This window comes from Nipponia nippon, unplaced genomic scaffold (assembly GCF_047370975.1).
Source record: "Nipponia nippon isolate SJK-2023a ecotype South Korea unplaced genomic scaffold, ASM4737097v1 scaffold_9, whole genome shotgun sequence".
NCBI lineage: Eukaryota > Metazoa > Chordata > Aves > Pelecaniformes > Threskiornithidae > Nipponia > Nipponia nippon.
In genome coordinates, this window is record NW_028262413.1 from 1,027,816 (window position 1) to 1,042,495 (window position 14,680).

The following is a 14,680-nucleotide window of genomic DNA, read 5'->3' on the forward strand; positions in this document are numbered from 1 at the left end:
ATCAATAAAGGCAGCGTAATTTCACAAAGGCAATTTCAAGTAAGTTCAGCTAGTCCTTTGTCAGATACATATTTTAAATTCAATAAAGGTTTTATTTTAGAGTGTAAAGTTGCACTTCTCATGAGGTAATAGTTACATTAGCCTTAAGTGGAAGTTGCTTGTCATATACTGATATCCCCCATTCATTTAGTGGCCAAATTACAGTAGGGATTTCCTAAGTTCATCTGTTAATTAGATTCATTTTTAGGCTAGATACTAACAAAAACCTACATTAGACTAAACAAAACATCATAGTATTGAAGTGTTGAAGGGAGATCTTTTTAAGAGAGAAAAAAAATGTAAATTATATTTCTTAATATAACTGTGAAAATACTGTAGGTAAATTTTCATCCCGATTGGATCCTTGTATTTTTTTTTTTTTTTTTTAAGAGGGGATCTGATGGGAGGGGCAGTAGTGGGTAGCTTGGTGGTACACACATATGCGTAACCACAAAAACTATAAAAGACTCTGTTTTCATTTCATCAGTTTTCTTCCAGTTGTTGACAAAATAAACCAGGAGGATGAGGGGGTAATGGGCACCCAAAACAAAACTGGAAAGCAGTCAAATTTCTTTCATGCATTCTGAAAGTTTAAACATTTTTCAATATGAAAAAGTCAATATGAAAATTTTTCAATACGAAAAGTCTTTTCTTTAAGCTCATGAATGTCAGCGTATTTTCTGCTCTGTGAAGAGGGTATCAGTTGCTGGTTGTCAGATGACAATCTACCAGACTTCTTAGGCTTCTATTCTTTAGGTGTTATGTGATAATCTCTACTTTTTTGCTACTGAATTTCACGCTAGTCCCAACACCAGCTCCTGCTCTAAACCCCATAGACAGGAACTACTTACCTTTTGTTTACAGACCACACAGGAAACTAAAAAGACTTCTCAAGATAGTCATACAAGACCTGGATGAGGTTGTCCAGCTCACAAAAATACTCCTAAGTTATCAAACACAGTAAATCCCCTAAATAGTGATGAGAAAATTCCGTATTTTGGAGCTTTTAGAGTGAGGGGTTTAACTATTAACTGCATCCCTCCTTCCTAACCAGTCCTCGGGACATAGCTTGCCGTAAGATGCAGACAGCTGAACACAACTACCGTGAAGTCCCCTCATTAATGCTGAGTGATGCAATAAGGTCCTATGCTCACACCTGACTGCATTTTATCCAGAATTCTTCCAGCCTAAAGAAATAAGGCAGGATATAAAATTACATTCTTATGGATGTAGATTTAAGTGGAATTAGAATTTTGTTCAATAACCTATATTCACAATCCACATGACGTAAGGATTCAAAAGTACTGAGGCTAGCTTTGATTCTGTGTTGGACACAGTGGTGACTTACCCACCCTAACCTATAAAACCTACCTTCCACATCTTCTCCTCAGTACCCATCTCTGTTTCCTAACCGTAAAGAAAGCTCAGGGGGGTTGAAAAACAAAAGAACAAAGGAGTACCTTTAATGACTGTCTCTGTTAAACCAATCTACATTTTCCCTCCACCTAGAAGATGAGAACCATGCAAGCTAGTCTTCAAAGAATGCAAGATGAGTTTGTTGGGAAGCAAGAAAAGAAGAATCCCTAGTGACTAGAATGATTTTAGCAATATGGTGATCCTCAGAGGCCTATTGGCCTAATTTTGGTCAGAGTTGAATGCAACAAAGATAAACTACGTTTCAGGAAGGAGTGGTTAGAAACTGGGAAGAGTTTAACCACAAAAAAAAAGTATTTTTACGTTTCTAATCTAAGCCAGTAAATCACAGTTCCCCCCTTAGTATCTACATATTTACAAAACTAAAACTGGATGGGTTTTGAGAAATTCGCTATTAAATATGAGGAAAAAAAAATATATATACCAAGTCTTTCACTTGCATGCCCCAACATACTTTTAAATACTACCCCAACATACTTTTAAATACTAAAATGCAACACAACAAGCATAGTAATCCTATTAGGATTATGCAAGCTCCTCTACAAATGCAACATTTCTATTTACCAACAACTGAAAAAAAATCTTTCCACTAACAATAGTCTGCATAAGTTTGTGCTGTCACCAAGCTTTTCTTTTGCCTTGTAAAGTTTATCTATTCAGCTGAAGCCATTTCACCCTAAGGAAGCAAGCCCAGGTGTCCTTTTAAGGTGATGTTTATCCTGAACACAACAGCTTGACTATAAGACGTAGCACAGACTTATACAATGTACCTTCTTAAATAGGGCTTTTCTTTGCTAAGATACCCTGGTACACTGCACAACAGTGTGAACATAGCCAAGTTTGTTCACAATCAGAGAAAATCGAGATGAGCTCATCCTAATTTCCACTGTCATCACATGTCACGATCTGTCAGTCTCTGCTAAACAGCAGCACAGCACTGAAAGGAGAGGTGTTGTTCATTAGAAATTGAGTGCTTCAGCACATTTTTGTGTGCTATACCGTATTTTACCAAGCATATTTGAAGAATTCTCTTTTTACTACAATATTTCTACACTCACATTGTTTACATAGTGTTGACAGGGATAACATGATGCACGTTTTTATTATTATCTTATTTATTATAGTAACGCTTCATGGCCAATGAAGGATGGGAGTTCATTATTCCTAGCAATGTATTAATAAAGAGTATTGATCAGTCTTGTCAGGCTTATACTCTAAATAGGTAAACTATACACAGTTCAGCGGGAGGGCATAACCACCACCAGAACAAGTAGCGTGAAGTTCTCTTGGATTTAAAGTATGGCATGAGTGTGCTTCCCTCCCCACAAGACAGTTTCTGCTCTTTGACTCATTTCAAGATAGAGGTACAGACCTCTGACAATAAATTCTTACAGGTGTCATTATATCAGCTAGATAAAAGAGTAAATCTTACTTATGCCCTTACAGGCAGAAAGGCTGCCCCGTGAGCTCACTCCTTACAAAGCATGAGAGAATGCACACTAGAGAGCGTTAATGAACGCTCAGACATGAGAGCGCAAAACCAAGCGCATCTTGCATCTTATTAGACATGAGAGAACCCAATCAGAGGAAACAAAGCAATAGGAACTTGGATTCATTTTTCCACAGCACACAGAGAAGTACTTGTTTTGCTGGGGGCATGGGGAGGGGGAGGAGTGAGGAAGCACAGGAAGGAGGCAGCAGTGGATTTACTTCATAGCACCTAAGGAGTAATGGGAAGGCAGAGAAAGCTAACCGAACCTTTCCCTTCTGCCGCTAAGAAAGCTCTTCTGTTTGATTGCTTCTGACTCTGCTCTCTCCTGACTTTATAAGATCTTTTCCTTTTAATAGAAAACAGCATCATATACATTTCTAAGCACAATTCGTATTTTATACAGTATTAAACAATAATCCAGTAATTTAGTTTAAATGATCCAAACCTTCAGATTTCTTTGGTTCTCCATTTTCAAAGACCTGAGTTTACATTAAGTTCAGCATTATCCCACTGGGGAGACCCTCAGCTCATAATTCCTACCACTGAACTGCAGGTCCTGGGTCTCGAGTATGCGAGATCTGCCACTGGAAAAAGGAAAAAAACCTGACCCATCATATTTTGAGGTCTAAAATGCAGAAACATCTGCTAGAATCATATTCAGTTGGCTGAGGTTAGGAATATGGGAGCCTGCAGTTGATCAGCACTGCCCTAGGTGTCACAGAGGCCAACGGGAATTACACTAAGAGGGTTTCAGTAGACAAGGGCGTAATTCAGTCAGCTTTAAAAAAAAAATATCCATGAAACAGAAGCCTAACTTTTTCTTTCTTTTTTTACTTTCAGCCTCCTACTCCTTCCTTTCTGTCTTTTGAGCCACTTGTTCTTTTGAGTATATTATCAGAGGTGGAGGCCTTCACATTCCCATGCTAGCTGAACTTCAAAACAAATGCCATCCTACTTCATCATTTTTATCATCACTAATTTTTTAGCTAATAAAAGCACTTTTAAGGTAGTTTTAAAACAAACCATATATAGCTTTGTCAAGATCAGCAATTACAGAGCACCATTTTTTTCTATAGTATTGTTCTTCCAAGAAAATGATTGTTGCTTATATTTTCTTACATTAAAAAAAAAAAAGTTCTGCGGTAGAAACCAGACAAATGTGTTTAATACTTAGTAAATAGCATATAAACTTTTTCTTCTTTATCTAAAAAAGTTTAAGATTACTAAACTCCCCAGTAAGTTAACTTTAGATAAAAATAGTAAGCTTCCTTAGAAAACAGAAACATACTTCGTACCTCTCCTTTGGAAGAGTCCAGAGCTGGATTTCCATTCTTCATGTTTATAGAGCCCTCTTCCTTCTACCATTGTCCATGTTTCACTCAATACTAACTCATAGTCCCTTCTCACTTCTATACACTATCCTTCTCACCACTGTCCCTTTTCTGAATACTATTCCACCTCACATGAATTTAGAACGCTACAAGTAAGATATCATAAATGGTGTATTTTAAACCCCAACACATTTATAAATCAAAAAAACAGAAAAGCATTTTAGTTTAAAGAGGTTGATTTTTTAAAAAAAGGAAGCAAATGTAATGATTTTCAATTGCAATTGTTTCTTCAAATTTTCATTTGTGTTACGAGAGACTAGAATACTCTGCATCTCAAAGTCCTTCAAGTGGCTTGCGACACATGTAAACCTGAAGCACTGTTAATGCTGTCTGTCTTTTAAGTGGTTCAATCACCAGAGAATTTAATGTAACTGTCATATCTCATTCTTATAACCTGCCCTTTAAAACAATCATTTTGTCAATTCTATCATCTTGTAAATCCACTTACATATTTTAAGGCAACAGAAGATGCAAAAGGCTATTCAAAGTGTGGCCTTTAATCTTTCCAGAGTGTATTAGTTGACTTAATATAACTGGTTCTCAGGAAAAAAAAAAAGTTTTAAAAATCATCTGCTCATTAACTACTTGTGTTTCAGTGTACAGGAGCAATGTGGGAGGAAACAGCTAATACTTCAGAGAGGAAGTAAATTTTAGGAACATAGTTCAAGAACAAGAGCCAAAGAGCATACAGAAGTTGCCATTTATGGACCTCTTGTCCATGAAGTTGTCTAATCCCTTTTTGAACCAGCTGATGCCACCCTGCCCTCTGTGGAAGTAAGTTCCAGAGGGTCACCAACCAATCACTCCGTAAAGCAGCACTTCTCTCTCTTTCAAATTGATCACTGACTAACTTCAGCAAGTGCCTGATATTCCTCACACTGGGGGATCCGGCAAACAACAATTCTACATTCGGTTTATGCCTGCCTTTGAGATTCTGCAAACTTCAAACACAGCCTCCCCCTGCCTTCCCCTCCCCAGAGGGAAGAGTCTTTAAGCCTCTCCCTCAAAGCAGCTGCAGGATCCCCTTGATCTCTCTACCATTCAGGTTCTGGGGAAAGCACTCAAGGAATAAAACCCCTAAGTAGTACTGTGGAATTTCCAACATAAAATATTTGCTGGAGCATTGACTGTTATTTTTCTACTGAGGCAAGGTACTCAAATGAGCAGAGAATAATGGCAACAAAATTGGAAAGAAAAATGCACTAGTATGATACAGAAGGCAACTACCAAAGTCCCTTTCTGCCTAGCAGATGCCTCAAACCATATGGATCACAGGAACCTGGAAGATCATTTTTACAAGAGCGCCAGAAGCTTAGTTTTCTATAGTTTCTCGAGAACATTGCTCATGGAAATGCATGATAATTAAGCCAAAATACTTATGAGATGAAGAAAACAAGCTGGTAAAAATCCAGACCCATTTTCTAGATCAGGAAAGTATGTTTATTTATTATGACTGCAATATGCGCTGTCTGGAATATGTTTGAACTCTTTCTGGTTTGCCTTCATGCAATGCTTCTGTGACATAAGGAGCACTTCTGCCATTCCCTAACAAGGAGGAAGACACTGCCTTCCTGGGAGGGAAACACTTTGAAAATGGTGTTACCGCGCTCTCCCACTGTCTAAAGGAGACAGGAAACATGGGAGAGGCTCCAGCTTCCTTTGCTTGGATACCCATATAAAAGCTGGCAAAATACAGCCTCTCGTATCACGTTTCAGAGAAATCCTCAATTGATCTGACTAACCTTCAACAGCAGGTGACAATCTGTTTTGAAAGTAAATTATGACCTTAACAAGAACAAAATGAAGAAAAGAAATGGCACGCTTTCTTCCCATGCAGATGAAATTTCAAACATCATGAATCTTATAAAATCAAAGTATACTATCATTTAGTCTGACCATATAAGACTCTCAAGTGAATACGAACTTGGTGACACTCACACATCTTTACATAAGAGAAGCGCTTTGCCAAGTAAACAGTTCACTCATTCTACTCTCACAGAGAGAAACGTTTTATTGCTTTGTGCCCCTTCGTTGTTTACAAAAGAAAAACATCTCTTCATTTTAGTCAAGAAAGCTTCTGTTCCAGAGAACAAAGCCTTCATTTGGGTTTCTCTAATCTTTATGTTGTTTGCAAGTTGGTGTCAAAAATGTTAGTCAAGGCATGCTGTGTTACAGGTCTGTGGGGCAAAAGCAGTCACGAGAGACTTTCCACCCAAGTTAGAAGGAGACCACATTACCATTCTAACTACTTCCTATGGAAGTCACAGTTGTATCAACATCCTGCTGTTTTGTTTGTATTTAACTTGGGATATGACTCTCTACACTCTCAGCATGAATCCTACAATTAAATGGAAGCAGTCCACAGGTTACTAAAAAAGTCTAGTGTTCTACATTCGAAATGGCATGATTTTTGAGACAATCAACTTGCTACCCATTCACTGAACATGTTTATAGTACACATTACCAGAGTTGAAACAAGTCAAAACAATCCCTCTAATAAAATTACAAAAAATAGTAAACCACTTTCTGAAAATTATTTTTTTCTCCACAGCTATTTATACACTAGTCTTATCTAACCTATTAAGTAAAGATACGTTAAAGAATTCATGTTAGAGAAATTATCATAGCTGCCTTTCTCAAAATATAGGCTGTATTACAGCTAACAAAGTAGAAAAAAATATTTTAAAATGACCCTACTTTCAAAATAATACTTTATTAATAGTCTAAGAAATCTGACCCTCTTGTATTTGCTTAAACTTCAGTTCAAAGAGTATCCTTTAATGTCACGTATGCACTGCTACTTATTTAGCCTAGAACTATCCCCAAGGCAGGTGCTGGGTCTTTTTAGGATACACTAGCATTTAAAAAAGGAGCATAAACTAAGCATCTTTGCCCAAACTTTTTAGTTAAACACCTCAGTTTCCACTGTAGGCAAGCAAAACAGTTATCTACCTTCTTGCTTTCCTTTCTGAAAGGAAGGGGGTGGGGAGAAAGCACGGCCTAACTGACACAGAACGCAGACAGTGTCTACAGGGAAGCTATGGTTTTAAGCGGTCTTAAAGAGTGAGTTCCAAGCAATTGCAGAGAGTAGTTCCAACGTTAAATCACCTTGCCAGCTTCTCCTACCTTGCTATATTGCTTTCCTCATCCTTGCTGCTGTACGGAAGACCCCAAAAAAGGAAATTAACTTCATGACTACATGCAAGTAGAGTCCCTACAATTTCATCAGGGATTTTCCTGTCAGTGAGTGACATGCTTCTGGCCTGTGTATGCACTGAACAGGTGAACTGCATACACAATTACTCTGAAATGTTCCAGATGCACTGGATTTACTACTCACACAGAGATTTCAGAAGTGCTTTTGACCATAGCTGTACCCACAGAGACGAGGAAGAAACCACTATCCTGTAGGTGACAACCTTTTGGGGTGGAGTAACTGGACATAAATAAAGGAAAACATGTTCAGTTCCTCTCCCTTTCCCTCCCCAAGTGCCAGTCTGAGATGGTGATGAATGGAAATAGCAACAGAAGAATGTAAGGCAGGAACATGAGCTGATTTGTCCAGGGGCTGGAAACACGTCTAGATTCTCTGGACATCCAACAGCCCTTGTCAGAGCTGCAGCTCCTACTGAGCTGCTACACAGATGTGAAATCCCCAACTTCTACTGCAGTAAAATTTATAGATGGAAAAAAGGGGTATGTCTGCAGAAAACCAGATGAATGGTAAACTTCCTTATACTTCTGCCACAAGTACTTCATAAAGCATTTTGACTTCCCTACTGACTGTGACTCTCTGGTTTTACATCTTACACAGTCTTCCCCTTAGGCTGTGATCCCTGACTTCCAGAATCCATTCAAGTCCCTCTTCATCCCTGCAGTATCCTCAAAAGTCCATTATGAAGCCATGCTTTAATTTCCTGCACTAAAAGGAAGGAGGGGACCCGTCAGACCAGGTGACAGACAAACGGACACGACACTTTCCCTTCCCTGCAACAAGACAAGCTTCCTGCTTGCTCTGTGAAGCTGCTCATACTCAGTTTGTTGAACCTAGCAGATCCAGACCATGGTCTTGCACCCGAGACTGGCATCTAGTGGCAAACACAAGTGCCCTCTCCTTTCTTGGCAGAGCAGCTGCACCACGAACCCAGCCGGTGAAGCACAGTACGTGCTCAGCACTTGCGCAAAGCATGGCAGCTGGTGGGACTGAATACTTGGTGGGAAAACCATTTTATCCCCTGCTTTCCACAAATGTTTCATCCTTGACTATACACAGGTGCTGCTAAATGAATAAAGTAAACATACTGAAAAACAGAGATAAGCAATATTCATTTATTATTTTCAGTGAAAAAAATGGTGGGCATTCTTAAACAAAGGAAGGGATGTTTAATTTTATACTGTCACTGTAAGAAAATTTACTGTAAAATCTAATTTAAAAATAAAATTTTTTTGGACAGCACAGCAATATTCTATTTTTCTTATTGAATGAAAGGACTAGTAGCTGGTTATTTTATGAGGAGATCTTTAATGCTTCATTACTGAAGTAATCTGATTTATTCCACATAAGGGAAAATACATATTCTTCTGGAAATTTGTAGTGAATTTCAGGGCAAAGTCACTTCCAACAAAACTGATTTAGCAATACCCACAGGTGATGGTATGAACTCTATCAAAGTCAAGGAAATTACCTTTCAAACTCTTGGCAAGAATTTCATTCAGGATACTCTGAAAGCTTCAGAGCACTGAGTGTACTGAGTTGACTGCTAAAGGAGACACTCGGTAATTAACAGTTGGATCTCAAAAATTAAGAAGTCACAGATCTTCAAGTCAAAACATGAAGTTCAGTCTTTTGGGGGATTAATCCCAGGGTCACTCACTACTAAGTGCAGTGTTTGTCGCATGTAACTAAGTCACTGAAAGATCATCAAATTAATGCAAAACCACAAGGAAATAATTTTCTTTTTTGTAAACTTGTATTTAAACATATTTTTAAGTAGAGTAAACACCACAGAAAATTAATTTAAGGGCTTTTAACCAAGAAAACCCCAAGTTTTGATAACAAAGGTTGGGGGGTTGGGGGGGGGGGTGTTTTGCTTTTAACTTCAGTGGTTGCAGCTTGAAGATTACATGCATATAACTTAAAAGTTAAACTAACAAAAAAGGTGATGATAATTTTTGTATCTTTTCCCTCACATGCCATTAGACTTTCTTTTATGACTGTTGGCTCTCCAGATCAAACTTCATATCTTTCAAAGGGAAAATAATTTTGACCGTTTCTAAAAAGATGATCTATCCCATAGAGTAAAATCCACTTTCCATAAGGACAGGCATTTATTTCACATACATATATGAAGCGATTTTAGTATTATAGAAATACTCATTTATCTATCTATACAGCTATTTAATTTTGTTACAAGCAGGTTTATGAGTTTGGGACGGAACCACCATATAGGAAAGGACATCTGTATGAAAGCATTGTGGACACCTTGTGGTCATGAAAGTATGCTCCACAAATATGGCATTTCTGAAACATCTGAAAACCCCACCACATCACAGCAGAGAAACTTCTCCTACCCTCAAGCTCCTCATATTACAAAATTAATAAGCTTTTCTAGGCAAACCTTGTGAAGTTCTCAGTAGGCTGTGCTCATTCTTGCGGACTCTCAGAAAACAAAAACAGTGTCTGGAAAAAGTAGTCTTGATATATATTTCTAACTACCAATTTTTAGGTTCAGGCCAATTGAAACATTTATATGGATGATAAATACATTTTTAAAAAACATGAACATGCCTTTTGTCACACTATGCAATACATTTTTTTTTAAATATCACTTATTAAAAAAATAAGTGCATTGACTTTTTTTTATGCTCAGAGATAGAAAGAGCACAAAGCATTAAGACAATTAAGCAAAATGATGGATTTGAACACATGCTGCATTTTACTGTTAACATGTATGCGTAACTTCCATTAACGTCAGTATGAGTTATGTGTGCACTGCTAAAATAATATGACCATAACAAAAACATTTCCTCCAGAACTAATATAGTAATATTTTTAATAGACATTGGGGGGGGGGGGAATCACATATTTAGAAAGTAACATGTAAATGCAAATCCTTCTCCAAACTTAAGACTTTGGAATTCTTTAAAATAGATCTTATTTTTTCACATGTTGGCATCAAGTTAAGAATAACTTGATGTTTATCCCCTTCCATCAAACTACCTTTCATTTAATGGGTACTTATCTAGTTTCCAGTTCAAAAAGACCAACCAGATAATGAACAAGATTAAGCTGCTATCCATTTTTATTCTAAACTTCCTTAAATAACCAAATGTATATAGGAACATGTAATGACAACTGAAGAAGTTATCTAAAACTGACAACTGGTTGTAGCCAGTAAATTAAGATGGATCTTGGCAGTGTCAGCCAGATGGGCCTAGAACGCAGAGTTATGTTTGGAACTTGAACACAATATAAGCATAGGAAATCATCATGAATGTTCTGAAACACACAGGTCATGCCTATTTAACTAGAAGCCAGCAACCAAAAGGTGTAATAGCTCAATATTAAAATTTAAAAAATTATAAATAGAAGGTATGGTCAGTGCTGCCAATTAATAAATTATCTTAAAATAATCAGAGAGAAGACACTATTTTATGTGTTACTACAATACAGAATTATCATTATTCTGTCAGTGGATGTCTGGGTCTTAGCTAACTCCTACAATCTGTTTTTGTGAATATCTTATTTATAAAAAAAAAAAATGTAATGCCACATTCAGTATATTCTGTTACAATGCAGCAGTTTTATAAAGTTTGTTTGTCATACACTTAGTGAGCAATTTCAAAAATTAAGCTACTGTAATGAAATATCTGAATTATTTTTAAAAGACATTTACTAATACATGTGTATCTATTAACTTATGTTGCTTGGTATATCTTATTAAATTAAAGAATCTGAAATTAAGATTTACATGTCACTTATATTTAATAGCAGGGATGTAGCCCTTCCATACACAGAACTCAAAAAAATGAATAAGTATGTTCATTTTTGCTTCTTTGATTCACTACTAATGTTGTTAAAGAGGCAGTAAAAAAATAAGTAAATATGATCATGTGAATTTCTGTCATTATTCTATTTGCTCTCTCTGTTTAGTAATAGTGTTGTGATTTGATATATTTTTGTTTCATTCATTAACTCTATTTCCTATCTCCTAGACCAGCAAAACCATCCTGATGTCTGAAAGCTGTATTCACTTCTTTCATCCCACCACAAGCAACAGAAGTTCTGTCTGGTTCCATCTCCAATATGAACTCAGCATTGTAACATCATTCACAGAAACTAAAGTTAGGATAGAATTAAAAATAGTAATAGAATACGTGTTTCTTCACAAAGTGAACTCACTTCTTTCTAGTGAGTTCTAACTCTAACTTATTAGCTGAATCATAGATTTCAGGGGGAGTTATTTGTATACGAGTTAGAGCATCAGACTCCTACAAGTAACGACACAGGGTTAGGTAGCTGGGAAAGCTGGTAACCCTCTGTGGCCTAAGTAGGAAGAAGTATGCATTATAATTAATTGTATTTTATTATTACTGGTTAGAAGGGTATAAGAAAGAAGTCTTTTACAGAAGAAACCATAGCAATGACTACTCAAAGAAAAAAAAAAACCCACACACATTTAACTAGAAATTTTTATTAATTTAATTTTTTAGATGCTAATGTAAACTTTTCTTCTAATTTTACTATTTTACTTTTAAAATTGATACTGTAAAAACACATTATATGTTTATATCTCATTTTAAATTCCAAACTATTCCTAACTTGGACCTTTGATACTGGGTCTTTCACCACTAGCAACATGCACTCAGTCCTTTATTCATAAAACAACTTTTATCAAGAGTAAAGTCAAACTTCACCATTTTTTGCCAACCTCGCTTCCCAGACTGAAGATACATGCCTTACACAGTTCTGTGAGGTTCTGTGTACCCAACCAAAAAAGTCACAATAACAGAATTAAAGATACTGCCCTTTTTTTCCCCTATGTTGCTCAATATTTGAAAATTATCATAAAAGAAAAAATAAACAAACAAAAACTTACCATGGGGATGAAAAATAAGCATGCACTCAAAGAAACAGACCAAAGCACTATACAGAAAATAGATGACTGCATGAAATAAACTGGCACTGAGCATCTGAATCAATATGTACACATAAAAGAAAATCAGAAAACTAAAAAAATGTATCTATTACAGAATACAATATCACACACTACTCTAATTCATATGTGCTCCCATTTTTCTGTATAGATATAGACCTCATTAAAGTCAAAAGCAGAAGTTCTTTGGATTTCACTGGAAACTTTCATGCTTACATTATAGTATTTCTGCACCTGTATTTCATGGCAGCCACTCTTAAAACCTGCTTTTATAAAGCTCCAGTAAGCATACAACTCCATTTCCACTTTGTCTTATTTACAACAACAGTATTAAAATAATTTTTTCTGATTATTTACTTTCCTTTAAAATGTAAGGATATCTACAACAACTTAGCTGAAGTTATATATGGCTGGAGTGTTTTGGGTTGGTGGGGTTTTTTTCCTTCCTCAATAAAACAGTTTCGAAATTACAACTGTGAATTTTCTTTGTTGAATGTCAACTACACCCTTACCAGCCTAGCCAAGTCACAACAGGTTCACTTTTTTTTTTTTTAAAGATCATGTCAGAGCTTTAACATCCCAAAATTACAGATATTTACCCTTACTGTGGGTAGGAAGTTAGATTTAAATTATAGTTCTATCTTCCCATTTCAGTTCTGTACGCTTATACGTAGCAATAATGTGTATGCAAATAGGTTTTTGTTGTTTTGAGTTTGCGTGGTTTTTTAACCAATTCAATGCAATAAACTTTGCACCATCCATATAAAGTTAATAAACCCCTCTCCTTGAATTTGACAGTAACAAAAACTCCAACGTAGAATTCCCACCAAAAGATGGGCCTTTAGACCCTCACTTTCTCATGGAAGTTACACTGTGCTGATGTTTTATTTGCATGCAACAAAGGACAGATTTAAAAAAAATTCTTCTCATGTCAATTGTTGAGTACTTCTAAAATGAAGACTTTTGCATTCCCCTATTTTAAAAGGAATTTAACAGTCTTACAGCTATTAGAAGCCCTTAGATTCAGACTTAAAAACCCCTTCTCTTATGGCAAGAAAGCATTAATTTTAATTTTTCTAGAAATTAGAAAAATCAATGTACTTACTTCATTTCTAGAATTTCTTCAAGCTGTTTTCTTCGCTCTATTCTCAGGTTAGCCAGATGTGCTTCTTTTTCAGCCAAAGACTGCTGTGTTGAGGCAAGACGGGCTTTGGTAGCATCTAATTCTTGTCTAGTCTTTTCCAGTGCATTCATCAGCTCTTCTACCTAAGAGAGAGAACTTTTTAAGCTCTATATTCTTTACAGTAAGTAAATCTCAAATCTCTATAAATCCAGCAAAAAACCACCCCACGCTAAAGGAATTATTTCAAGTAAATGGCTGTTCAAATCCATTCCTGTCTTAACTGTTTTAAAAACTAACAACAAAAGTAGTCTTTAAATACCGAAAAATCTTAATGTTTCCATGAATCCATCAAGAAATAAGCAACATTTATACAAAACAGAACTAACACAGATTGCCAGAAATCTACTTAACCTGGGCCACTGCCACATACAGACACAATTTATAAATATTTTCTGCATCATTTATCTTATTGAAATTCAGGGTCATGGTAACTCATCATAACAGTAATTTCAGAAATTTTAGATGCAGATATAGATAAAAACAGGTCATGATAATCCACGTATTTTTCAGCAAAAAATGCACACCCTTCTATGCAGAACAGGTTGCCCAGGGAAGCTGCAGACTCTCCAGTCCTTGGGTATTTTCAGATCTTGACTGAATGAAGCCTGGAGAATCTGATCCGACTTCCAAGTTATCCCTGCTTTGAGCACGGGTTTAGACTGCATTGCCTCTAGTGTCCCTTCTAACCCAAATTATTTTACGATTCTGAACTTTAAATGCCTGTTACTGCTCTAATAACAACAAAGTTATTTTCCTCATGACAACTGTGAGAATCTCTGAAGTATGAAATATAGGAAAGTTGCGGTGATCCCACTCTTTTCTGTAACATTGGTAAATGTCAACTGGATGTAGGATAAATTGCTTATTGCAAGAATTCAGAATACCTTCACCTTTTCAGAAAACAAAATTCAGAAGTAAAAAAAGTGTATGACATGGTCTATGACATTATTTAAAGAACACACTAAAGAATGGAGGCTACATATGA

The 14,680-nt window shown here is 36.3% G+C and overlaps 1 protein-coding gene across 4 annotated transcripts in view; it reads right to left on the reverse strand.

Annotated features, from left to right (window-relative positions):
- ERC2 (ELKS/RAB6-interacting/CAST family member 2) overlaps positions 1-14,680 on the reverse strand; it is a 531,140-nt gene that overhangs the window by 220,797 nt on the left and 295,663 nt on the right. For all 4 annotated transcript variants that reach the window (XM_087745272.1, XM_087745274.1, XM_087745271.1 and 1 more), the window contains one exon: positions 13,618-13,778. In XM_087745272.1, coding sequence (XP_087601398.1) covers positions 13,618-13,778 — 161 coding nt within the window. The remainder of the gene's footprint in view (positions 1-13,617; positions 13,779-14,680) is intronic.